Raw genomic sequence first — 23,834 nt, 5'->3', positions numbered from 1 at the left:
ATAGTACCGGGAATCTCGTTGCAGAGGGGAGTTTTTTTTATTGCTTTCGATATGGACCCTACATTGCAGGCTTCAATCCCGCCGACTCAGCTACCGTCACTGCCGCCATGTCTGCAGACTGATCTTCAGCTGCGGCACTCTCGCGTGCCCGAGAATTTCCATCAAACTGTGCCATGGACAAGCAAAAATTTGAACAACGAAATACTGATCCTCTGGTTCATACTGAGCACGATTAGCGGATGTTCCACGGGTGGGTACGTGTGACATGGTATGCATGGACCATTGCTTGTAGGTTTGCTAATTAAGGCTGCCTTTCTCATCCTTGGTTCGAAAACCTCCTCAAACTGGTCACCAACTCGATGATGGCAAGCTCTCGATGGGAATCACTCCGTTCGCCTACAAGGCAAGCATCAACCCCATAGTACCGGCCACCGCTATACTCGACCCTCCAGCAGCCTTTGCCCAGCTCGCACCAGGGTCTGAACTCTCCCGTGGAGTCTTGCTCTCAGGAACGCGGCTGCCCGGTTGCATGCGGTTGGGCGTCACACAAACAACCTTTGCATCCTGTGGGAAGCCATGATACCCGATGTCCTCGGCGGAGAAACTGATAGCGAGCGAGATCGCCTGGCTGACACGCAAGTCGTACCTCTCAGTCGCATCGTCGTCCGGGTATAGGTCTCTGTACGGCGAGGAAACCCGACCTACTTCGGCATGTACGTAGCGACCTCGAATGTCGGAAGGTGTGCATTCTTCCTTCCGGCTCTTTGCTACTGCAGTGTCTCCAAAGGGAAACAAGGGTTTTCGTGGTTCCCGGAGTGTATGCCTTTTCTCCTTACTATACACACATTCAGCACTACCCACACAGCAACTCTCATCCTTGCCCATCGTCATATCCCCCGCCGAGATGCAGCTCTCCTCTGCACACGCATGGCCCGCCTAAAGCATAGGAGCCAGAGACTATACTTCCTACCGTCCGCTTCGCCTACGAAACCCTGCTGATCTGCGCCGCTGGGGCTGGGGCTGTTCTTCGTTCCCGGCACGGCGAGGCGGCGGCTCGTATCCGACTTGGCGGTGAGACTGGGTGTGGGGATGGGTTCGTTGTGATGGATTCTCGGGAGCTTGCTTGCTTGTGTGCTACGAGTTGGGTACGTGGTTGAGCAATGTGCTGTGTTGCATTGGATTGCATGTATGGAGGATAGTAGGTAGCATGGAAGGGATCGGGAAGGAAGGGGTGGTTGGTTGGTAGTAGGTCTGCAAGGGTTCTCGGACGAGTGATTTTCTAGCTGTAGAGGGAATGTCTTGGGTGTGTCAATATATGTGCTATATGTCTACAGAGCGAGGACCAAGCCGAGCGTGCTAGCTACCACGACACTCCACACCCCCCCCCCCCCCCCCAGTGCACCACGTCGCGCCCTTGCTCGACCACGCTGCTGTAGTTTGCCCAGCCGGTTCCGGGACCTGCCTCTAAGGGGTTCAAGGAGGAGAGCATGGCCTGCGTCACGTAGTTGCCTGGGATGTCGACGCCGGACAGGGAGGGGTAGGCGCAAGTGGCGTTTGTGATGATCTGATAGCCTACGGGTAGAAGAACCAGCGGTTAGCAAGAGAACCCACATTCAGTGCAGCAGGCAGAATTTCTCCCGGCCAAAGCCATACTCACAAGAGAGGCCCGCGCGCTTCATCTCCTCGCTCGCGGCGTCCGGAGTCCAGAAAAGAGCCGCAGCGCAGTTCGGACTGGTTCAGCAGTGCGTTCGCGCAGAAACCCCTGCGCGCCGTCGAAGCCGCCGCTTGCAATCGCAAACAAACCCAGCCCAACACAGCCTTGCGGTGCAGCGCCTACCGAGATCTACAGCGCAAAAAGGTTACGTTGGCATGCGTTGTGGTTGGACAAACATAAACAAAGTAGCCGGAGCCCGGCTTGGCTGGGGCTGCAAGCAAGCGACTCTCAGCCTAGTGAATCATGCGTGTGTAGGAATTCGATGGCGCTGCTACTATTTTGGGAGAACGATTGGTGGTCGTTCAATTCGATGAGAGCTTATGCGGATTAGGAAATTTACCTACGTCATTGGGGAGCTTCATTGGACCTCGCCGATCAGTTAGGTACGAAATATCAGCCTGATTGAATGGCTCGAACGTACCTCGGCGTAACATGGTTAGGGGATGAGCTGGATTGGGGAGCTTTGCAGGCTCTGGAGAAACCAAATTCCAAGCTCTTGCAGAGTGGAGGAGAAGCTACGGTATGTTGTGGTAGAGCGCTGTCACGGCAAGTCATTGTGTTGTCTTGGAGACATGATCTTCCTCTAGCTAATTGATCGTCCTCGCTGTCCTCCTGATGGGGATGGTACAGGCAGAAACAACACGGTACGGCTCTGCTCTCACAGCACGAGTGTCAGACTAACAGCCCCAGCCCTAGCCAGCACGACCGCTGCTCCTCGACCCAGCCTCGCGCCTGCACCCGAGTCTGGCTGAGTGGTGTGGTTCCAGGGCGTCTTGTTTTCAGGAACTCTACTGCCCGCTACCACATCCTTCGGAGTCACACAGACGAATTGCACGTCGCTCTCAGGCGCGGGCTGCGTGCTGTCGTTGAATTGAGCCGCTACGATGAACGGCACCGATTGCGCGACCATGAGATCATACGTCTGGTTTGGACTGAAGTCGCCGATGCCCCCGAAGTTGTACCAGGGGAGTTGGGCGTTCCAACGTTGGAAAGTATGGTAGTTCTCTGGAAGGTCGATGCTGGGTAGAGATGGGTATGTACAGGTATCATTGCCTGCGTCTTGGATGCGCGCTGCATGTGTTTCAAGGTCAGGTATATCGCAGACTAGAGATGAGAAGGGTGCTAGTCACCTGAATCCGCCTGGCCTTTGAATTCAGCGCCGCATGCTGCTTCTGCAGCGTCGCGAGGATACCGCCCGAGCGGTGTGTCTGCACATGCATCTGGTGTGCTCATGTTGGTTTGTACCACGACGCTTCGCAGGTAGTCCATGCACTTCGGACTCAGTACACCGCTGCAGCCGTTACTTCCGTCTCCCTCTGACGTGGCGTTGACGGGCATGAGCTGGTAGATGCAGAGGCTTGTGTTGCGTACATTGTCAGGTACACTGAGGTAGCCTTTGTTGGTGACAGCCTCCGCAGAGATCTTTCCCTCGTAGTTGCTGCCGGGCGTGACGTGGTGGCCGCGGGCGGTGTCATTTGTGATGACAGAAATGAGCCATGGCTCTGTGAGGTTCAAGTTGCGGGCGGCGGTGTTGTTCCAGGTGAAGGGACGGGTGCCCGAGGCGTTGTAGCTTCTGTCTCCGAGCGCAGGATCAATGTTCCATGCTCCGACACCCGGGATACGGCATTTGAGTGAGTCGAGTGGGTGCTGAGCGAGCGATGGCGAGAGCAGGGCGAGTGCTGCTAAGAGGGGGAAAGTGGTTGGATGCATGATGAGCTCTGTAATGTGAAGACCAACTAACATGCAACCACGGACTGAGTCTTAAGTATCGCACTGTCACGCAGCTTCACAGCCTCGTTCTTGGCTACCGTCACTGCCCCGTTGTTGCCATTACGCAGTGCGCTCCTGTGGGATGCCTGAAAGACGTGCGAGTCCAAACTGGTATTTCGCGATCCCCACCCATCCCGTCCATGGCCAGATGAGTTTTGTACACTCTGCACAGCAAAGTGCCATCTCATTTGCTAGTTATTTCCCTTGGTGCTCTGTCCACGGTCTAGTGCGATGTGTTCACCAAAGTCTGTTCAAACTCGATTAGATTCTCACCAACCGCATTGTGGTTGCATGTCTGCTCGCCGTTGTTCGTTCACTTCTTCTGATCTTGGGCAGCAATTGTTGACAGATGGTGATGGGTTTGTATATTTTGGGTGGTGGTAATTATTCAACTAACGACACGGCGATGAAGTGTCTCCCGACGACCACTCTACGCAAGCCCAGGCACCTATAGTTTGTGGTTCATAAACTCGTGGTGCTGACGAGGGTAGGCGCTAGTGGTGTTGGTGAGTACGGCTGTCCAAGTAGATGCAAATGGTGGTATTGATGGCTTGCTTCACGCCTGTCGTCTACGATGCTCCTCGCGTTCCCAGTCCCATATGGTACAATCGTGTGACATGCTCTTCCTGAACGCCTCGTGTTTCTCTCTACTTCTTCTTCGGTGTTGGCGCAGCAGAGGCTGGCTTCGGCGCGTCTGCTTGCTTTGCGGCGCCGCCGATGATGTCGAGGAGACTGTCGCCCTTCTTGGCCTGGGGCGTGTTAGCGGCAGTGCTCGCTGCTCTCCCCCCGATGTGCCAGACGTACCTTGTCGCTCTCGCTGTCCCAGCCTGTGCCAAACTTTGCCCTGAAGGCGGCGAGCTTGCCGGCCTCGTCCTCCTCGACGTTCAGCAGCTTCTGGCTGCTGGGGTTCCAGAGCGGGTTGTTGCGAATATCCTTTGCGCTCTTCAGGACGGGCTGGGGGTTTGTGGTGCGCAGGGTGAAGGCGGAGCCGTCGGAGAGGGTGATGAGCTGGGTGAAGGTGTAGGGTCGCTTGGGGCGGCGCAGGAGGGTCGCGTGGCGCACTTGGTGGGTGTGGCGGGTGTAGGGGGCGATGGCGGCGCGGAGGGCACGCAAGGCGCCGGGGGAGGGAATTGGGGCGGCCATTGCGATTGCGAGAGCGAGAGCGAGAGCGAGAGCGAGAGGGAGTCGAGTCGAGGCGAGTGCAGGCGTGGGTGCAACAACGCAGCCGTGCGGCCATGCAGCGATGCGGAGTTCGGGAGAGGGTCGGCGCTACTTTTTCTTAGCGGCGTTTGCTGCATCGGAGGACGAGCATCGTCAGTCACATTGTCACATTGTCAACTCGTCACCGTCACCTCGTCACCGTCACCTCGTCACCGTCACCTCGTCACCGTCACCTCGTCACCGTCACCTCGTCACCGTCACCTTCACCTCGTCACCGTCACCTTCACCTCGTCACCGTCACCTTCACCTCGTCACCTCGTCACCGTCACCTTCACCTCGTCACCTCGTCACCTCGCCACCTGCACCCCCAGCCTGGAGACGACGGTGCCAGACGCAGATTGGACCAGCCCTCCACGCGAGTGCTGTCGCGCATGTCTCGCTGAACCATTGGCACCATGGCGCTCGCTCAGCGCCCAGCCTCGCGCTTCTTCGCGGCCTCGTACCCATGGAGCCGCCATGCACGTCAGTCCAGCGCGCCCGCCACGCTGCCACGCTGCCACGCTGCCACACACGTACTGAGACCTCGTAGAACGCCGCGGACCATGTCTCCTCGCCTCGCGCCGCGCCCACACGCCAAGAGGCCCTGCGACGACCGCCCACCTGCGATGCTACCACGAAACCCGTCGCCTGCACGAGGACTACTCCATCCACGCCTTCCTGAGTGAGGACGGAGACAGGGACGGAGGCAGGGACGGAGGCGAGGACGCGCCAGCTCTCGACCCTGCACTGCTCAAAGAAGACGTCCGCCGTCTCATGCGCAAGGTCCCTGCCTCGGTCGCCGTCATCACCGTCGCCCACCACGACGCCGACAGCGGCAAGCATGTGCCCATGGGCATAGCCGTCTCCTCCCTCAACACCGTCACCCTCGACCCACCCACCATCTCCTTCAACATCAAGGAGCCCTCCCAAGCCCTGAACGCTATTCGCGCCGCCCACGGCCGCTTCCGCGTCCACTTCCTCGCCGCCCTCGGCACCAGCCGCGACATCATCGAAAGCTTCTGCAGCGGAAACCACCCAGACGCCTACGCCCACCGAGAGAAGCATCTGCAGGTCGACGTCCCCCAAGCCGATACCACCACGTCCACGCCCACGCCTACGCCCACGCCCACGCCCACGACCACCCCATCGCCGCCAAGGATACTCGGCCAGAGCGTCCGCGCTGCAGCTGAGTGCACCTTGACCCAAGAACTGACTGTCGGGGACCATGTCATCCTCGTCGCACACATGAACAGTCTGGACACCAAGGCCATCCAAGAACCAACCATCGCCTACGTCGACGGCATGTACAGGAGCCTGGAGTCCGCTGCTGTCATACAACGGAACCCAAGGCTGGCGGACACCAAACAGCCAGCGACACAGACAAGGAAGAAATCGTCAGCGATGCAGACCAGAGAGGGACAGACAGAGAGGAAACCGGCAGTCCTAGATCGCGCCCACGAACTAGCCATCGTCTACGATTTTCCCTTACTTCCTGGCGAGCAAGAACGCCGCGAGTACGTTGAACGACTGAAGACCTATCTCCAAGGCATTCGCGTAGACAACATCAGGGACTTGATGAGAGAATTACAGCCTCAAACGAGACTCGTCGCAAGATCCTTTGGCGTCGATATGGAGGCACTTCTCTATTCCTGTCGGCATGGGGCGCCCAAGAAGGGTCGGCAGATCTTGCCCGAGTTCCATGGTCAGCTCTCTGCTGCTGAAATGGCAAAGTTGGTCCATCGTGTCAAGGAGATGGTCAAGGCGGATCCTCATGTCCTTCGTCTAGGCTACGCAAAACTCCTCTACCTACTAGACGTCCAGAACGGCTGCAGTAGCCTTTTACCCAGCGATCTACTTGACCCCCTGCGGGCAGAAGGGCTTGTGGGCGCTCTCGAGTTATCCGAGGCAACGCCATCTGACTACAACCGACCTCGAAACGTCCTTGAACTGGAACAGGCTGAACACAAGCTTCGACGATATCTCTCGACGTTGCCTGACAGAGACATCTTACGCACGACCCTGGCCGTCAAACTGGAAGGGGCCGGTATCAGCACAAAAGACTTTGTGCGCTTCCAAGGGGCCCACACTCGCCTCAAGGTCGAGTCGTGTTCCAAGTTCTACAAGGACTGGAAAATGGACATTACAGGGGATGTCAGCCCCGAAGAAGCTCGTGTAGTCGTACGTCGTCTGATCAACTACCTCGGCATGGATCGACCAGACGTCTTTCACGCGCACTTGTTCGAAGACGTGAGCGACATGATGCGCAATGTGGGTGTCCATCCCCTTGCCACCGGCGTGAACGTGACCTTCATGATCAGCAAGATCCGGTACCTCTTGTCAACAGGCGAGCCCCTCTCTTCGTTGAAACGCAAGGTCGAGGACATGTTGCAGCCGTACTTTGCCAGCAACGTGACATGGGAGGACCTTCAAACACGCGTCGAGCAGTTTGTGCAGAAGCAGCCATTGCGAGCGACCACATGGAAGAAAAGAGACAAGCTGGCTGCCATGGGTCTGAGCGGCAGTACCGTTCTCTCTACACCATTGTCCTCGACACCGCAACCTCTCGACGCTAGCAACCTGCTAGACACGCTCGTGGCGAAGGCGCTGAAGAACCATTACGGCAACGGCACAGACGAGGAGAAGGAGGCGATTGCGTTTTTCCTCAAAAACCGCTACGGCTTCGATGTCGTGGCCAGGGGCGTTGTCGCGACGCCAGAGGAAGTGCTCGCGCGCTCGTCAGCCGACGACCTGGAGGCAGCGAGGTTGCAACACGAGGAGGTGACGGTCCCGATTCGGAGAGTGAATACCAGGATTGCCAACAAGAAGGGTTAAGCGGGTGTCGACGAAGGAATGTCCTACCAGGTGTAGTCTGTCCGAGAGCCTGGCCAGCCGAGGTGGGTTGGGTTGGTAAATGTTAAATGTTACCATGTACTTGACACCTACCAGCACGGCACGTGAGCACGCGTTCCCACGTATCTAGTCCTTGCTTGCTTCTAGCTGTATTCTTCTGAGATACCCAGGTAGTATTTGGAAATCAACACATGTGTACGTTGCTCGGTGAGGGTTGTTCGATACCGTCGTGCTGAATCGCTGCTGGATGCGTTCGTGCTTCAGCTCGTGCGCGTCGTAAGCTCCCCCGCGCGACTCGATCTCCTTGATCTCACCCATCAGCATGAATCTCGACATGAGCTGAAAATCCCGTGTCTATCTTCCATCGACCGAGACGTCTCCGGTTCCCATCTGCCTCGTCTGTGATCGCGACACTCACGATGGCGCGGCTTTCCTACGTCATTGCGCTGCTGCCCTGCGCTGTAGCTCTCAGCAACCATGCAACAGCAGAGACGAAGCGCGTGGCGATCATAGGTACTGTGGACTCTGCATCGCCTGGAAGAAACTAACAGCGCTCAGGCGCCGGCGCCGCTGGCTCATCCGCAGCCTACCACCTCGCCCAGTACGCCGGCTCGTCCTCGACACCCACCAACGTCACCGTCTTCGAGCGCTCCTCGTACGTCGGCGGCCGCAGCACCACCGTAGACGCGTGGGCCGATCCGTCCCTCCCCATCGAGCTCGGCGGCTCCATCTTCGTCGACGTAAACCACATCCTCGTCAAGGCGACACGCGATTTCAACCTCTCCATCGCCTCCTCGGAAGACAGCCTCGCAACCCGACTCGAGCTGCCTGATCTCGGCATCTGGGATGGGGAGCGATTCGTGCTGGTCACGAGGGAGGAAGATGGCTGGTGGGACAAGGCGAAGCTGCTGTGGCGGTACGGGCTGGCGCCGTTGAAGACGAACAGGCTGATGAAGAGCGTGGTGGGCAGGTTTCTGGACATGTATGAGGAGCCGCTGTTTCCATGGAAGAGCCTGGGCGAGGTCCTGGAGAAGCAGGGCTTGCTGGACATCACCGGCGTCACCGGCGACCAGTACCTCAACGCGAACGGCATTGGAGAGGCGTTTGCGAGGGACGTCATCCAGGCGAGGTCAGCACGACAGGAGCGGTACATCGTGCAAGGGAACGCTAACGAGAACAGCACGAGAGTCAACTACGCATCGAACCTCGCCTACATCCACGGCCTCGAGACCATGGTCTGCATGGCCACCAGCGGCGCCATGCAGATCGACGGCGGCAACTGGCGCATCTTCGCAGCCATGCTAAAGTCGTCGTCCTCGATCACGACGCACCTCAACACCGAGGTCTCGCATGTATCGAAGCAGGAAGACGGTACATACCGCCTCTCCATCAATGGCTCCCTCTCCACTTTCGACGAAGTCATTCTCGCCGCGCCCCTACAGTTCACAAACCTCACCATCTCCCCCGCGCCAAAACACACCCCCGACGCGATCCCATACGTGAAGCTGCACGTCACGCTCTTCGCTTCACCCTTCCAGCTGGACCCTGCCGCCTTCAACCTCGCACCTGGCGAAAGCGTCCCGCAATACGTCCTGACCACGCTTCCACCGAGCGAAAAGCCCCTCGACGGCCACCCGGGCAGTCCAGACTTCTACAGCATATCCATGCACTACACGTCCCTGAACCGCCATGCCTCGCCTCCACGCCAGGAGTACATTTACAAAATCTTCTCCGCCTCGCCCATCGCCTCCCCCTTCCTATCCCATCTCCTCGGGCGTCCCGTCTCGAGCGCGGAAGCCGAGGGCCGAGACGTCAACGGCGCCGTGAGCTGGGTGCACAGGAAGCTGTGGCACTCGTATCCGCGGGAGTATCCGCGCGTCACGTTCGAGGAGCTCAGACTCGATGCTGATGTCGACGTCGGTGTCGACGTCGAGGGAGGCGGGCTGTGGTACACGAGCGGCATAGAGAGTTTCATCAGCACCATGGAGACGAGCGCGCTCAGCGGGAAAAACGTCGCGAGGCTGGTCTCGGATAGGTGGGTGCGTGGGGAGAGTAGCAACGCGGGGGGGTTTGCGGCCCAGGACAAGGAAGCGCAGGGCGCTGTGTATCAGCCCGAGCTTTGACGGCCGTGTATTGCGTGGGAAACTTTTTTTTTCTTTTTTTTCTTTTCTTTTTTCTTTTTCTTCATATCTCGCTCCGTTCTTGGAAATCGGCAGGGCGTGAAATCACGTCACATTCTCGGTTTCCCCGTCTCATCACTCACTCCCTTCCGCTCAGACCCAGCAGTGCAGCGCGTCGCTGCGTCACGACGTCTCGTGGTCAGTGAGACGGTGTGAAGTGCGCGCGAGGAGAACATGCCAGAAGATACGATGTTCGCTGAATGAGTATGCCGTACCAAAAAGTCAACAGATGGATGGATGGATGGATGGATGGATGGATTGATTGATTGATTGATTGATTCCGCCTTCAACACCATGGATATCTCGCCCGAAAGCCGGCCCAACCAAGAAAACGCCACGCCAAAGTCGCTACACAGATACTAAAAACAGTCTTTTTGCTTGTCACTCTCACGGCGCGCCAACGTGCTTCTTCGCAACGGGCCGAATCCAGCCAACAGCGACATTGATCCCGATGACGATCGCGCCGATGATGTAAAACACCCGCCCGTAGTCCTTCCCGTTGTACCGGAAGATGATGGCAAACACGATACCGCCCAGGTTCCCCATGGCGCCGGTGAAGCCGCTGACGACGCCGTTGGCATGGGGGTGAATGTGCGGAACCAGGCCGAAGTCGGCGCCGTTGCCGCCCTCGAGGAACACGGCCATGGCGCCCACGAGGCCGAACATGGTGCTCTGGTCCCGCGGGTTGAGGACGCCGATGGTGATGAGGAAGACGCCCGTTAGGATGCCGTACGTGTGCAGCACCGCTTTCTTCGCCCACACGTTGGAGTTGGACCGCCGGTAGGCCAGGTCGGAGAGGTACCCTCCCAAGGGGCGGGCTACGCCGTTGAGGAGCCCGAACATGGCGGCCCAGTTTCCCGAGGCTTGGAGCGAGAGCGTGGGGAAGTTGTGCTTGTAGTAGTTGCTGAGGATGCTGTTGATGCTGAGCTCGGCGCCGAAGGTGCAGAAGTAGCATGCCGCTGGGACGAGCGTCTGCAGGGAGAACATGGTGGCTAGGATGCTGGTCAAGGACGGCTTTTGGACGACTTCGGTGCTGGCGGTGTTGTCTGCAGCGTGTCAGTAAGCTGGTAAGAGTAGAGTGAGGAGAAGAGTGGACATACACATCTGTGCATCTGTCTGCTGAGCCTCGTTGTCCTTCCAGCCGTGCTTCTTCTCGTCTTCTCCTGCTAGCGAAGGCGCTCGACTCTTCTCAATCCCAGCCGTGCTCCCAAGGCGCGACGATGCTGGACTTGTACGCGGAACGTCCTGCAGGTCGCCCTCGATATTGACAACCTGTCCTTCCTGCTGCTCCGGCTCAACACCGTGCCTTCTCAGGCTCTCTTCTGCTGCAGCCATCCTATCGTTCCAATTGCCTGTCGGCGTATCCTCGCACAGCAGCACAAGACACACAGCCACAAACACGATGAGAATGCCCGGCACGACAAAGCTCACACGCCACGCCTTGTGCGAAGGGAGCCCGTCCGAGACGAGCGCTTTGTACACGGCAGGCATGACAAAGTAGGTGATTCCGCCTCCGAGGTTGCCCAGGCCACCCGCGAGCGCGTTCGCCGTGCCGACGACATTCTTGTCGAAGAAGCCCGTCGTCCACACTTGACAAGGAACAAAGCTACCTCCTAGAATGCCGATGAAAAAGCGCAGAGCATACAGACCGGAGGCGTTATACACGGCGCCAGCGAGGAAGGTAGGGATAGCGCCCGCGAGCAGGCAGCCGGCGAATGTCAGACGCGGACCAAAGCGGTCGCAGCAAGGGCCGGCGACGAGACGCACGATCAGTGTCGCAGTCAGGGCGATGATGTTGGAGTTTGCTACTTGGTACGGCTTCATGTGGATATCGCCGGCGATGACGTCGGCGAGAAGGGGTGGGAAGGCTGGGGTGCATTAGTATAGCTGTATGATTGCCTATCTGTGGCGTTGTCTGATTCTGGGGTATGGGGCAGATGCAAGCGAGATGCGGGTGGCAGAGATAAGGATATGCGAGATGATGCTGGATCGACATACCATACCACGACCAGAACGCGATCATGAATCCGAACCACGAGAAGAAGAATGTGCGCCCATAGGTTGTGGAGACGGGATTGAGGAAGGGGATAGAGCGGGCCTTTTGGTTGATGGGGTTTACCTCCGGCGAGCGCCAGAGAAGCGAGAAGGTATCCATCCTGGTGGTTGTCGAGATGAGATGTGAGGTTGGAGTCCAGGTGTGATCAGTTTCAGCGTCCGGGGAGATACCAGATGGGGAAAGAGGATACACTGGAGTGATCAAAACGGATACAGCCTGTCAACCAAAGCATACCTGCTATTCGAAAGATATATGTATACACCCACTGAGCCTCTGACCTCACCCAGCATTTCCAGCATCTCCGCCAGATAAAGCAGCGTATGGTTAGCATTTCTCCGTGGGTAGGATCGCCCCCATATTTCCTATCCGCATCTAGACTCCTGTGGCTAGGGAACGATACGGGGGCATTGACAGATCTCCCGCTGCATGCCTAACTACCGGGGCACCCAAGCTCTTTGAAACGACCAGGTAGCCAAGGTCCAAGCACCGCTGGTGGCTGTTGGGCGAATGCTTGTTCCAACCGAATCGCAGCCATAGCTTCTCGTTGCGTGTTCCCGCAGTGTTCTCAGCTCCTCAAGATAACGAAGAGTGACCGGATTGGCATGTTGTCTGACTGACTAGAGTAGGCTATTGGGTAGAGCCGCAAACGCATTGATCTCAAACCCTTATCTTGCGTTCCCGATTGTGCAGTAGTTTCTGTGGGTCTTATCAGCAGTTGAGATTGAGACATGTACGTGTGGGATGGCAGTGGTACAATGAATACATAAGGAGCGATAGCTGTGTATTTCCGCGGTGTGAACTGACTACATGTCCTGCCCATGGACATGAAGTGTAATAGCAAGCCATTGTACGGTGACATTCAGTTCGCGATAACCGCTGTCTCGTCAGTGGTTCACAACGGGTCAGAGACGTTTCTTCTGGTACAAGCGTTGAGCCAGCTGTAGTTCACTCAAGCAGGTCGAAGCAAACGCCTCATTGTTTAGCCAGGCCACGACGCCTCTATCATAGTGGCCAGTTGTTCGTATCCATTCGCGGTGTGGTATGGTGTAGCTTCCGGATGGGCAGCAGTCTTATCTTCACTCTAGCGCGCTGTAGCAGCCAATAAGATGTGGTCGAGTGAGCCGCGGAGATGCTTATTTCATATCACGTGATTCACATTGTGTGCTGCCCGAGTCCTTGTACTGATCAGTCATGCGAAATGTAAAACAGACGCTCTCGTAACACACAGTGCGATCGTGGAACTTTGAAACGTCTTTCGTTTCGTCAGAGCTAATCTCTTCGGTCGATGACGGTCCCAGAGAACGTTCCAAAACACAAGAGGCACCCAGCGCAAGCCTGAAAAGCAAGACATAGGGTATTCCAGACGAGAAGTGACCGTAAACTCCAGTAACTTGAAGGCAAGTACAGATTTCAACACATGCTGGATGCGTCGTCTTCGTTGCAGCTAGTAAACACTGTTGGCCAATGATCCGGTTTTGGCACCTGAGATGGCGCTTCTCCGATGTGAGGTTTCCTTCCGTAGACAACGTAACTATATTGTTGTCAGTGACGAGATCAGCTTACAGAGACGAACGCTTACATCTTGAAGTACGCATGTACGTTTCGGTCATTCAGCGACTTGTGTACACGCGCACATTCGACCCGAATTTGATCCTCTGTCCACCCAAAAGCTCGGTGGAAATAGTCGACTGTCCAGCCATAGAGACCTCCCTGCATGTTTTGAGCCATGAACTTCCCGTACATTTTAAATCGATCCTCTTTCGCCCATTCGTTGATCGGTACCCGGAAGACTTCTTCCTTGACATCTAGAAAGCCGGCCTGCTCGTACCACGTTTTCAGTTTGTTTGCAATGCGGAGCGGTGTTCCCAGTTTCATGGCGGCTTCGTCCTGATCTTTGGACCACTGCAGGAGGGGCCAGGTTGCTGGCATGGTGTTGTCGTCACAGTAGACTTTGCTGTAGAGTTCTTGTGATTCCATCCAGCCGCCGGGTTCGAGGTTGTTGAAGCCTTTTTGTATAATCTCTCGAAAGTCTCTGAAAATGCCCAACGACATGCGAGTGTGGATATAGTCAAAGTAGTGGATATAGCCTTTTCCCCACCACGCTCTGTCTCTGATGTCGTCAATGACGAACTCACAGTTGGTTGGAACGCTGTCAGGAGTCAGTGCATGCGTACAGCAAGGTTGTGCAATGTCTCTACATTTTAGGTTGTATAGGCGATAGATCAATGCCTACGACCTTTGGTCTTGTTAGAAGAGTCGTGCGAGGAAGCCGCAAGACATACATGAGATCGAGAAAACTTCTTGGCTGGCATTGGTCAGCTCTAGGCGTCGAGAATGTGCGTCTGCAACCGACCCATTTGGATGCACCAGATCCCCGTGCCACAACCTATGTCGAGGACTTTTTTGGGCCGTTTGAGGGGCAGGCGGTGGATGGGAGCGAACCAGTTGCGTCCCAGAAAAAGTGCTTGGATGAGACAGTGCTGCCATTGCAAGCGCTCGTTCTCAAGCTAGACAGAGGCTGAATTAGCTTGCATCACTCGTGCGTAAAGGGCAGAATTACAACGTCGTTCGGGAACGGGTAGGCTGTGTTTACGGTCAGTATGGTGGTTGCCTCCTCACTCGAGCGAGCATGCCTACCTCCGGCACAAAACTTGTTGTATGTCCGGCCATATTGTTGCACAGCCTCGAACGCCTCAGCCGTGCAGCTTCGGAGCTCTCTGGAAAACATAAGTACTACATCCAACGTGAAATTTTAAGAGACCTACGCGTCATAGTCTGCTGAGCTGAGCGAGCGGTTATCTGGCTATGGGCATTCCGTTAGCTGGATCCGAGTCGTGGGGTGGGCGCGGAGGCGAGGGGAGTGTTAGCATACATCAGCTTCAATGGCATGGTCGGTCTGGTCAGTCTGGTCGGTCTGGTCGGTCCGGTCGGTATAGTCTGTCAGGTCTGTCGCTGTCGACAGCGGGCGCGGTCGGTGTACGACTACAACCATGGTGCCGCCGTGCCGGGCTTTCGCAGCAAAGTGTGTCGGAGTGAATCGAGCCCAGCTGGATGGGAAGACGTTCCTTAGGCCTGGGTCCTTGGAGACGGGACCGGGACGCTAGGCGTGGGCCCACAAGGCCAAGACACCCCGCAGTGTCCACTCACCGCCTCTGCTGTGCCATCACATCAACTCCAAACGGTGTCGTGTCTTGCACACGTTGAATCAGGCTGCTGGTCGAGACTGGGACACCCGGTGCATTGGATGCGACGTCGCCGTCTGTTAGACATGTCGTCAAGCTCTAATGGGACCACTTCATGCATACGCCGCGTTCTGGCTGATCTTGCCGCTTGTCTCTGACAGCGGCCACTGGCCCGCAACGATCTGCGTAGACCAGACACTGCGAGGCGTTGAAACTGGTTCAGAGCATCGAGCCATCATCTCGGTCACTCACAAGCCCGAGTTTCGAGCATGCTTCGCACTGACACAGGGCTGTACCGTTGCAATGCATGTGGTCATGATCCTGTCTTGTCGTGCATGACTGGAGCCCGGAATACGGGGTCGCCATAGTAGTGGCCGTCAAGGATTTGCAAGACCGCCCGAATGCAACAAGTGATAATGCTTGCTGTGGATGCTCAAGTTTCACCCATTTAGTAAAATCTAGGCGAACGTCTGATGTAGCCGGTGTGGGTTTCTATCGTCTATAAGCCGAGATGACGCAGGCAGGACGGTGTCCCTCAGATTGGTACTTGCAAAGCTAAAAAAAATCGATTCGAGCACGGTAATACGTATGTACAAGGTCATCACTGTCGCGCAAGCGCGGGTATCAAAAAGAAACGATAGAAAGCAAGCAGACCGCGGAAGGCCAAGCACGACATAACCCAGATGTACCTTCCTTTCCCCATCACATCAAACTCTCAACACATGATCAAACCGACGAAACTAGCAACCACCTGGAGCTCAGAAACGATCTGCATAACTCAAGAAAGTCCCATTTGAGGTTCCTGGCGTTCCTGGTATCTTCGGAAACTCGCCCGGCACATGCAAGTCAGACACCGAGATGTCCGTGTTGGTCCGGTGCACGCCAGGAAACGCCTGCTTCTCGGCAGTCTCAACCAGCTCAACGGGCACGGGGCCGCCGTTCACAGTCTGACCTGAAGTGGCGGCGGGAACTGCCTCAGGTTCATCTAAAAAAGACGAGTTATTGTTGGGCGTCGGCGTAGCGACACCACTTTCAAAGCCACGCTGGCCCTGGTGGGCGATGATAGTGGCAGGGTGAACGATAGGCCCGGAGCCCACGTGGTCAGGATACGGCTGGGGAATTTCAGGTGCAGCAGTATCGTTCTCATACTGAGACTGCGCCTTAGTGCCGCCCGTGAAGTCATCAACGTGGTGCTGCGGCTGAGCCTGTGTGCCACCAGCGAGATCGTCAATAGGGATGCCACGCTGATCAACTTGAGGTGACTGGTACTGTTGCTCTGCCTCACGACCCTGTGGTGTCTGCTCTTCTTTCGTGCTTTGGTGTCGGCGATAGGCTTCCCCAGCTAGAGCGCCGGCTGCTACTCCGCCAGCAGCTGGAGCCATCCATCCTCCGTAAGTGCTATCGTGGCGCTCAATTGTAGGTTCCTGGCTTGGCTGAGCACCAGAGGATTGAGCCTGGCTCGTGTAGGGGTTGATGTGAGGGAAGTCACGTAGCGGCTGGTGTTGATTCGGCAGAGTTCCGTAATTGGAAGTATAAGGGTCGGTGTATATGTTGCCCTGGTTTTGCGACTGATGCGTGGGCTGAGCATTCATGTATGAGGGTTCTTGGCGTTGCTGTGTAGTTTCACCGTTTGCGTAGGCAGGCTCCTGGTGTTGCAGGGCAGGTTGGGTGGTTGTCGAGTTCGCAAGATACATAGGGTGCACACCGGCTTGTTGAGGCTCTCCGGAAGCGGTATTTATATCATGTCCGAAGTCCGAGCTGCCACTAGATGGTGAGAGAGGTTCTTGTAAGTGACGATTCACTGCAAGATCCGAAGGAAATCGCCCACCTGGAGAAGGTCTGGTCGGTGGCTGCTCCCTCGGCTGGTTGACCATCGACTGGTTCGCGGAGTACGGAACAGCGTCTGCCTCGTCTTCCTCTAGGCCACCATCGAAGCTAGCTGAGCGCGCACTGCCCGCGCTGGCGCTCCTAACACTGGCGTGCCGGCGTACGAAAGCGTTTCGCTCCTCGCCGCTCTTCTCGGTCAAGGTTTGGATATCGTCATACCAGGCGTTCATGGTCTCGTAAGTCTCGGCACGGAATACCCAGGTGTGTCCACGGTGCATAGATCCAGCCTGGCGACCCTTGATCACGAACTTATGAGACGAGCTACCAGGTTGAGAACGCGAGCCAAGCTTCTGGTCCGGCAAGTACAGAGACATGACAGGCGGCTGGGTATAGATTCGATCCGCAGACTTGAACTCGTGAATGTGAGTCGGCGACAGAACGTACCTGGCATTGTCAGCATGAATCAGTCACGAAGCCGAGAGGAACAAACCAGCCGGGTGTGTAGCTCTTCAGATACTTGCTCTTCCTTTCGAGCATACCAGCTCTGACCTCTGTAGTAGCTGGGTGATGTTTGCCAGGGTATTCAATGTCCTCCAATCTGCGCAGCGGCAAGTCGGGGTTGACGAAGTGAGCGTCGCTCCTGACGAATCGTCCCCACTCCTGATCTCTCGGCATAGCAATTGGACCAGTGCGGAGCTTCTCGACGGTTGAGTACAACTCGTCAGCGTCGCGCTTTAAAATCGTGGCAAGAGCGTTGTACGCTTTCTGGATCTCGCCGACGACGATGGACTCGAGTTCGCGTCCAGAGTTCTCGAGGTTCAGGTACGCCTGCTCTGATCAGCATTTGCCTCCACATAGGTTCAAAGTGTAGGCTCACTCGGTGCAGGTAGTTCTCCTCGTCGATCTGTCGTTCGACCTGACGCTCTACTCCCAGACGCACGACATAGGGATCTCCTTTGCCGGCGATTGCAGAGGGATCCGAATCGACTACGGCAAGAGCTTCTTCCAGGAGTGCCACGCATTTTCTTGTGTTCTCTTTCTCCTTTTCGACATTGTTCTTGAAGTCACCGGACAGCGATTTGATCTCTTTGATCTTCTGGGCAAGGTCTGCGCGGAGGCCGCTCAGCTGGTTGATGACATCCGCCTCAATATCCCTGGCTTTGTTGGCCTCGACAACAGCTTGCTTGTGGAAGTCGCGGAGGAAGCGGTTTGCGTCGTTCAAGCCGCCGTCGCCGAGGAAGGACGCCGGCGCATTCGTGTTGTTGATCACGTTGGACACTTTGAGGAGTGATTTGGCGCGATGCTCGTACGAGGACGAGACTTCGCGGAAGTAAGTGATCAGGTCTTTCAGGAACTTGCGCCAAGCTGTCAAGTGTTAGTCGGTGTCGAGAAGGCAATCCATTAGATACCTACTCTGGAATCGGTCGGCCAAGATGTCGGTAGGGGAGCCCTTGGTGGGCACAGGTGTGTAGAAGACGCTCTCCTCGCGGTCATAGCCGTGCTCCTGGTCATCGATGGTCACACCACGGATGCTACCAGCGTGGATGCTCTTCCTGCTCCCACTGCGCTTCAGGCTGCCGCTCCTCTTGACCGAACCCTTCTTCTTCAGTGTTCCGCTGCGCGATGGCGTTGCGCCTTGGCTCAGCGTCGAATCCCTCAGAGTGGACGAGGCCCTGGAACCCCTGGAAGCTGAGCGTTGCGGCACGTGGCCGCCATCAATGACCGAGGAGCCCCTGGTGCGCGCGTCGAAGTCCTCTTCGAATCTGCCAGGGCGCGCATGCTGTCCACCGCTCGTCGCAAAGTCGCTCACGCCGACATTCAGCTGCGAAGAGTCGCCATATCCCCGCGCAATGTGTGAGGGGTCGTCTATGCTAGGTACACCCGCCATCCTGATCCCTGATAGATCCCGGCTGTCCCTGGGTTAGTGATTGGTTGGTGATGTTGAAAAAGAGTTGAGTAAACGATGTCGGCAGTGAACCACGCAGCCTCGTCTGTTAATCTCGGTCGCAGATTCAGGACAATCCTGGGAGGCAGGCGAGAGATGTGTGAGGGTGCCTGTGGTGGTAGCTTTCGAGGCGCTGTGGCTGATGACGTGGGGTGTCGCGCTAAAGAGAAACCTCGGAGATGAGCGTTGACGATGTTGAGGCGCAGCCGTTCGCGGGTCGCCCAATGTAGATGGTGCGGTCGATCAGTCAAGTTGTGCAGGATGCGCTTGGGTTTCGCAGATGTGAAGTTTTGCTGATCAAGTGCTCAAAGGCAACACACGCAGCGGGCACCAGGCGGTTTTGTCACCGGCTCTGCGGCTTCAAATTTCACACCACTAGGTACATACGTCATGCAACCGCTCACTTTGCTTGAGCGACCTTGGTAACCATAAGCAAAAGCACCGAGGTAGCGATCGTCATCGTGCAGCCAGCAAATGCTCCCAACACCAGCGCTATCTGTCGACGGCTGCTGCCGCTTGGCCTATGGCGTCTTGCAACAACAAAGCTCCTCATTCTCCAAGACGCTCGTTGGGCGTCTGGCTCGTTGGGCGTCTGTCGCAGGTGGCTTAGCGGCCTGAGGGCGCGGCACGATGCGCTGACAGCTCTGCAGCTCCCACAGTGAGTGCTGATGGTCAGCAATCCTCTGACGATATTCGCTGGTCAAACACGTGGAGCTATTTCATGTAGGAAGACGATCAGCCGGTCTTTCCGAACACAGCAAGGCTCAAGAGCGGCCTGCTTCTGTCCGCCGATCGTTACATTCGTCTCCCGCCAAGTTTCAACGGAAGACCTGGCTACGAGATCGACGGTCCGTGTTCGGGTTTGACTCCTGACTGACATATCATTGGGGGCTCGTGGCGTAAGCCCTGCACTTTGGACGATAGTTGGAAGTGTGGCTGAATGACAATGCTTTCGGGCTCGTCACAAGAAACCTGCCGACTGCGGTTCAACCTCCCCTCGGCACCAGACGGCGCTGGAATTTGAGTTATGCTGCCGTGAGCCGGCGTAGCGTACCATGGTCCAGCTCAACATTGACGCAATCCTGGGTGTACACTTGTGTGCGAGCATAGGTTGGTTTGGTATAGCACGCCAGCAAACAGCAGGGGTCGCGGGATGGAATGACGGCAGGGAATCTGGATACTGTTGCAAGCTGCTGACAGATTTATTTGTCGTATCTACTGAGACTAAGGATAGTTTAACGAATGCAGGTTTATCTATGCCGCGAGCAGAAGCTGGTTCTCAGATACACGATGTAGACAAGCGGACAGGTTTCCATGATGTCGAATGCCAACACATGGTAATAAAAGAGGAAGCTCAAAGTACTTGGACATGGATCAGCATTCGTCAAGGATGCTGGGGATGACTGTTTTGAAAGAGCAAGGACTGCCATAGGGAAACTCCACACAGCTTGAGTTATGGTGCCATGGTCGCACCGGCCGCTCTATATGAGCTCGACGTAAGCTGTATGTTTCGGATGTGCGTGCCGACAACGGTATTGCGTTTATCAACACTATGTCCGGATAAAGACAGAAACTATCGATGCCGGCAAACAACAAGATGGGATTCGCTGAACGAGCGCCCTGAAACATGGCTGTCATGAGTCTGACAGACTGCGATGCTTGGACGTATACCCACACTCTCCACTGCGCTCCAGGTGGCGTGAAGCAATCTATCTGGAAATCTGGGGTGCATGCTAGCCTCTTCGAATAAGACATGCGCCGGCGATTACTCGTCGGGGCTACATTGCACCCAAGAGATTCGGTATAGCACAAGAGGGCGATGGCTCTACAGCACAGACGAAGGAGTGATTCTTGCTGTAGACCGTGGGTGTGAAGAGACTATAAAGATGGTGTGTGGAAGCATCCAGCTCAGGTCCATCAGCTCAGGTCCATCAGCTCAGGTCCATCAGAAACAGAGGCACGAGATCCACCGGCCAACATGAAGCTCTCCGTCGCCATCGCCGCACTGCTCCCCCTCCTCTCCTCCGCCCACACCATCGCCCAGCGCGTCCGGTACGCGTGCACCCATGGTTCGTGTCTACGCTCGACTAACCACGCACAGCGTCAACGGCGCGGACAACGGCGAAGCAGTCGGGATCCGAACCGCGCAGTCCAACTACCCGATCCAGAACGTCAACGACGGCAACATTGCGTGCAACTCCAACTTCAAGCAGCCCGTGTCGACCAAGGTCATCCCCGTCAAGGGCGGTGATCGCGTGGGTGTGCTCTGGGGCCATGTCATTGGCGGCGCGCAGTTTTCAGGCGATCCCGACCATCCGATTGCGAAGAGCCACAAGGGGCCTACCATTTTCTACATGTAGGTGATCTTTTATTCTTTTATTCTTTTATTCTTTTATTCTTTTATTCTTTTATTCTTTTATTCTTTTATTCTTTTATTCTTTTATTCTTTTATTCTTTTATTCTTTTATTCTTTTATTCTTTCTGTACTCTTTGTGTTGTTTCTGTATTCTTTGTGTTGTTTCTATATTCTTTGTATTCTCCTGTATTCTCTTGTTCTTTCTCTTGTTCTCTTGTTGTATTTTCTTGTTGTATTTTCTTGTTGTATTTTCTTGTTGTATTTTCTTGTTGTATTTTCTTGTTGTATTTTCTTGTTGTATTTTTATGTTGTATTATTTTGTTGTATTTTCTTGTTGTATTTTCTTGTTGTATTCTCTCTACCTCTTTTCTTTCTCTCAACACCATCAGCTAACCCTCCGCCAGGGCCAAAGTGTCCAACGCAGCAACAGCGTCGCCCTCCGGACTCAAGTGGTTCAAAGTGGCTGAAGATGGCCTCGACGGCTCGGGCCAATGGGGCGTCGACAGGATGATCAGCAACAACGGGTGGGTCGACTTCACGCTGCCGTCGTGCCTCGCGGCAGGTGATTATCTGCTGCGCGCCGAGATCATCGCACTGCACTCTGCGAGTAAGAGTGGGGAGGCGCAGTTTTACATGTATGTTTTTTCCCTTTTTTTCTTTTTCTTTCCTTTCTGTTCTTGTTCTCTTCGTGGAAGAGAAGGAAGGGGTTGGCTAACGGTTTCTGACAGGGGCTGTGCGCAACTCAAAGTCTCGGGCTCGGGATCCAGCAGCGGAGGCCAGACGGTCAGCTTTCCGGGTGCTTATTCGGTATGTTTGTTTCTGCATTACACTTTATTTCTGTTACTTTTTTATACATGTATTTCTACATTATACTCTATTTTTTTTACCTTTTTATACATTAATTTCTACATTACACTATGTTTCTTATTACTTTCTAGTACATTTATATCCACATTGTACTTTATATTCTTTAGTACTTTTACTGTTTCGTACTTTTACTCTGTACTTTCACTCTTTTCTACTTTTACTCTTTACTACTTTTACTCTTTTCTACCTTTACTCTTTCGTATTACTCTTTCGTACTTTTCCTTCGTACCTTTACTCTTTCGTACATTCAGTACATGACTTCCTCGTACATTCCAGCACTTGCATCTATTCCAGCATTTGCATCTATTCCAGCATTTGCATCTATTCCAGCATTTGCATCTATTCCAGCATTTGCATCTATTCCAGCACTTGGCGTAGCTAGCTCTTCTTGCGCTAATGAGAAACAGGCGAATGATGCGGGTATCCTGGTCAGCATCTATAATAGCCAGGGCCAGCCTGTGGGGAGTGGAACGCCGTATAAGATTCCGGGACCGGCTGTGTTGAAGTGTTGAGGGTTGTGTTGAGTGGAGTGGAGTGATGGTGGAGTGCTAGTCGAGTGCTAGTCGAGTGTTGTGTTGAGTGGAGTGGAGTGGAGTGCTGGTCGAGTGTTGTGTTGAGTGGAGTGGAGTGGAGTGGAGTGGAGTGTTGAGTGGAGTGGAGCGCTGCGTCTGTTTACAAACTAGGTGGGAGTGGTTGTCAAAGGTAGAAAGCTTGACAAGAAATGGACTCTCATTGCAACTCTATAGCCAGCGTACGATGTGATGTACAGGCGGTCGATACCGCTTTCCCACACTTACTACGTACACGCTTACACGCTCACCTGCCCTTCCTGACCCAGCCCTCCATGTTGTCGCGGACGTCGGAGACCTTGTGCTGGACGATGCCGACGGTCATGCCGGCGTGGGCCTTGCCCGTGTCGATGACGTGGGCGATGCGGGCTTTTGTGCGCAGGTGGGCGTCGGCGAGGACGGGGTAGCGCTCCTCGTAGGACCAGACGAGGTTGCCGACGTTGTTCATGGTGAGGGGCAGGACGGCGTAGGCGGCGGTGAGGCCGACGGCGGCGGGGACGGTGGCGCGCAGGACGATGTTGCGGTTGCGCGTGAGGATGGAGCCGGCCATGGAGGCGACGAGGACGTACAGGGCGCCGGGGAAGATGCGCTCGCCCGACTCCTTGGGCGGGGCGAGGGCGCGGATGGTGCTGGTGAACGAGTGCTCGAGGCGCAGGGTCTCGGTCAGGGCGCTGTCGACGGCGCGCTCGCTGCGGACGGCCTGGCGGTAGGCGGCCATGCGGACGACGCCGATCTGCTGGGCGAGGCGGTCGGTGGGCGTTGGGCGGTAGGCGGGCGAGGGGGGCAGGTCCGTCGAGGGCTGCGCCAGGGCCGGGGCGGTGGGCTCGGTGGTGTCGAGGGGGAGCTCGTCGTAGATGGGCTTGCGCTCCTGGGCGGGTCAGTCTCGCGGGGGGCACAGCAGCGCAGCGCAGCGTCTCGTACGAAGGCATCGCCGGGCTGCTCCTCGGCATGGACCGTCCGCGGTGTGAAGAGGGCGCCGGCGGTCATGGCGGCGGCCATTGCAGGGACGACGGCGCGCTGGAGGGCGTCCGTTCAGCTCACGTCAAGCCATCGGGGGGGGAGGGGCGCACGTGACGCAGCGGTGCACTTACCTGCCGGAGCAGCGGTCTGAAGGCCATGTTGAGGGGGGAGGGCGGGCGCAATGGATGGGGACAGGGCGTGGTCGGGCGTGGTCAGGCGTGGTCGGGCGTCGCAGGTCGTCTGGCTCTCTCTCTCTCGCGCGACCTCGCCAGCGGCCAGCGTCCAGCGTCCGAACGTCCAACGCCAGCGTCCAGCGCGGGAGCCCGTGCGTGTGCCGTGCTCTGCTCGGCCTGTGACG

At 56.1% G+C, this 23,834-nt stretch overlaps 12 protein-coding genes across 15 annotated transcripts, besides 17 other annotated features; 3 read left to right on the top strand and 9 right to left on the bottom strand.

Annotated features, from left to right (window-relative positions):
• Positions 1-396: 396 nt before the first annotated feature.
• On the bottom strand, positions 397-891 carry EKO05_0009648 (uncharacterized protein; the record flags this gene model as incomplete). The annotated part of the gene is made up of 1 exon (XM_059637590.1): positions 397-891. The coding sequence occupies one exon, from the start codon at positions 889-891 to the stop codon at positions 397-399; it is 495 nt and encodes a 164-aa protein (XP_059493573.1).
• Positions 892-1,328: 437 nt separating this feature from the next.
• EKO05_0009647 (uncharacterized protein) lies at positions 1,329-1,679 on the bottom strand (the record flags this gene model as incomplete). 2 transcript variants are annotated; one of them, XM_038942649.2, is made up of 2 exons in its annotated part: positions 1,361-1,572; positions 1,658-1,679. In XM_038942649.2, the coding sequence occupies 2 exons, from the start codon at positions 1,677-1,679 to the stop codon at positions 1,361-1,363; spliced, it is 234 nt and encodes a 77-aa protein (XP_038795029.2). The 2 variants fall into 2 exon arrangements, with proteins under 2 accessions (XP_059493572.1, XP_038795029.2); XM_059637589.1 differs by lacking the exon at positions 1,658-1,679 and having other exon boundaries at positions 1,329-1,613.
• Positions 1,379-1,395: a tandem repeat.
• A 693-nt stretch (positions 1,680-2,372) lies between the features above and the next one.
• Positions 2,373-3,457, bottom strand: EKO05_0009646 (uncharacterized protein; the record flags this gene model as incomplete). Its single annotated transcript, XM_038942476.2, has 2 exons — positions 2,373-2,785; positions 2,845-3,457. The coding sequence occupies 2 exons, from the start codon at positions 3,455-3,457 to the stop codon at positions 2,373-2,375; spliced, it is 1,026 nt and encodes a 341-aa protein (XP_038795028.2).
• A 674-nt stretch (positions 3,458-4,131) lies between these two features.
• EKO05_0009645 (uncharacterized protein) lies at positions 4,132-4,627 on the bottom strand (the record flags this gene model as incomplete). The annotated part of the gene is made up of 2 exons (XM_038942471.1): positions 4,132-4,233; positions 4,289-4,627. 2 exons carry the CDS (start codon positions 4,625-4,627, stop codon positions 4,132-4,134), a joined length of 441 nt encoding a protein of 146 aa, XP_038795027.1.
• A 7-nt stretch (positions 4,628-4,634) lies between these two features.
• Positions 4,635-4,665: a tandem repeat.
• Positions 4,666-5,100: 435 nt separating this feature from the next.
• EKO05_0009644 (uncharacterized protein) lies at positions 5,101-7,516 on the top strand (the record flags this gene model as incomplete). Its single annotated transcript, XM_038942436.1, has 2 exons — positions 5,101-5,167; positions 5,235-7,516. The coding sequence occupies 2 exons, from the start codon at positions 5,101-5,103 to the stop codon at positions 7,514-7,516; spliced, it is 2,349 nt and encodes a 782-aa protein (XP_038795026.1).
• Positions 5,365-5,408: a tandem repeat.
• Positions 5,781-5,835: a tandem repeat.
• A 437-nt stretch (positions 7,517-7,953) lies between the features above and the next one.
• EKO05_0009643 (uncharacterized protein) lies at positions 7,954-9,657 on the top strand (the record flags this gene model as incomplete). The annotated part of the gene is made up of 3 exons (XM_059637588.1): positions 7,954-8,047; positions 8,093-8,663; positions 8,715-9,657. The coding sequence occupies 3 exons, from the start codon at positions 7,954-7,956 to the stop codon at positions 9,655-9,657; spliced, it is 1,608 nt and encodes a 535-aa protein (XP_059493571.1).
• Positions 9,434-9,467: a tandem repeat.
• A 23-nt stretch (positions 9,658-9,680) lies between the features above and the next one.
• Positions 9,681-9,719: a tandem repeat.
• Positions 9,720-9,942: 223 nt separating this feature from the next.
• Positions 9,943-9,973: a tandem repeat.
• Positions 9,974-9,994: a tandem repeat.
• A 107-nt stretch (positions 9,995-10,101) lies between these two features.
• Positions 10,102-11,869, bottom strand: EKO05_0009642 (uncharacterized protein; the record flags this gene model as incomplete). The annotated part of the gene is made up of 3 exons (XM_038942458.1): positions 10,102-10,760; positions 10,815-11,582; positions 11,713-11,869. 3 exons carry the CDS (start codon positions 11,867-11,869, stop codon positions 10,102-10,104), a joined length of 1,584 nt encoding a protein of 527 aa, XP_038795024.1.
• Positions 11,650-11,695: a tandem repeat.
• A 466-nt stretch (positions 11,870-12,335) lies between the features above and the next one.
• Positions 12,336-12,629, bottom strand: EKO05_0009641 (uncharacterized protein; the record flags this gene model as incomplete). Of its 2 annotated transcripts, XM_059637587.1 has the most annotated exons (2): positions 12,336-12,466; positions 12,525-12,629. In XM_059637587.1, 2 exons carry the CDS (start codon positions 12,627-12,629, stop codon positions 12,428-12,430), a joined length of 144 nt encoding a protein of 47 aa, XP_059493570.1. The 2 variants fall into 2 exon arrangements, with proteins under 2 accessions (XP_059493570.1, XP_059493569.1); XM_059637586.1 differs by having other exon boundaries at positions 12,336-12,629.
• A 551-nt stretch (positions 12,630-13,180) lies between these two features.
• EKO05_0009640 (uncharacterized protein) lies at positions 13,181-14,762 on the bottom strand (the record flags this gene model as incomplete). The annotated part of the gene is made up of 9 exons (XM_059637585.1): positions 13,181-13,301; positions 13,350-13,919; positions 13,969-14,006; positions 14,053-14,075; positions 14,124-14,277; positions 14,331-14,353; positions 14,408-14,487; positions 14,536-14,573; positions 14,643-14,762. 9 exons carry the CDS (start codon positions 14,760-14,762, stop codon positions 13,181-13,183), a joined length of 1,167 nt encoding a protein of 388 aa, XP_059493568.1.
• Positions 14,659-14,702: a tandem repeat.
• A 948-nt stretch (positions 14,763-15,710) lies between the features above and the next one.
• On the bottom strand, positions 15,711-18,667 carry EKO05_0009639 (phosphatidylinositol 4,5-bisphosphate-binding protein; the record flags this gene model as incomplete). The annotated part of the gene is made up of 4 exons (XM_038942569.1): positions 15,711-17,223; positions 17,270-17,607; positions 17,657-18,144; positions 18,193-18,667. The coding sequence occupies 4 exons, from the start codon at positions 18,665-18,667 to the stop codon at positions 15,711-15,713; spliced, it is 2,814 nt and encodes a 937-aa protein (XP_038795022.1).
• Positions 18,668-20,628: 1,961 nt separating this feature from the next.
• Positions 20,629-20,667: a tandem repeat.
• A 35-nt stretch (positions 20,668-20,702) lies between these two features.
• On the top strand, positions 20,703-22,459 carry EKO05_0009638 (Lytic cellulose monooxygenase (C1-hydroxylating); the record flags this gene model as incomplete). Of its 2 annotated transcripts, XM_059637584.1 has the most annotated exons (5): positions 20,703-20,776; positions 20,826-21,080; positions 21,485-21,715; positions 21,809-21,887; positions 22,355-22,459. In XM_059637584.1, 5 exons carry the CDS (start codon positions 20,703-20,705, stop codon positions 22,457-22,459), a joined length of 744 nt encoding a protein of 247 aa, XP_059493567.1. The 2 variants fall into 2 exon arrangements, with proteins under 2 accessions (XP_059493567.1, XP_059493566.1); XM_059637583.1 differs by having other exon boundaries at positions 20,703-21,080.
• Positions 21,089-21,205: a tandem repeat.
• Positions 22,460-22,466: 7 nt separating the features above from the next.
• Positions 22,467-22,516: a tandem repeat.
• An 8-nt stretch (positions 22,517-22,524) lies between these two features.
• Positions 22,525-22,607: a tandem repeat.
• Positions 22,608-22,763: 156 nt separating this feature from the next.
• Positions 22,764-23,634, bottom strand: EKO05_0009637 (uncharacterized protein; the record flags this gene model as incomplete). The annotated part of the gene is made up of 3 exons (XM_038942695.1): positions 22,764-23,384; positions 23,438-23,533; positions 23,608-23,634. The coding sequence occupies 3 exons, from the start codon at positions 23,632-23,634 to the stop codon at positions 22,764-22,766; spliced, it is 744 nt and encodes a 247-aa protein (XP_038795020.1).
• Positions 22,979-23,022: a tandem repeat.
• Positions 23,261-23,340: a tandem repeat.
• Positions 23,635-23,744: 110 nt separating the features above from the next.
• Positions 23,745-23,792: a tandem repeat.
• Between the last annotated feature and the right edge of the window lie 42 nt (positions 23,793-23,834).

Source organism: Ascochyta rabiei, chromosome 17, assembly GCF_004011695.2.
Source record: "Ascochyta rabiei chromosome 17, complete sequence".
In the NCBI taxonomy this organism is placed as follows: domain Eukaryota; kingdom Fungi; phylum Ascomycota; class Dothideomycetes; order Pleosporales; family Didymellaceae; genus Ascochyta; species Ascochyta rabiei.
Note: the sequence above shows the minus strand (reverse complement) of the source record. Positions and strands in the feature narration are given on the sequence as shown.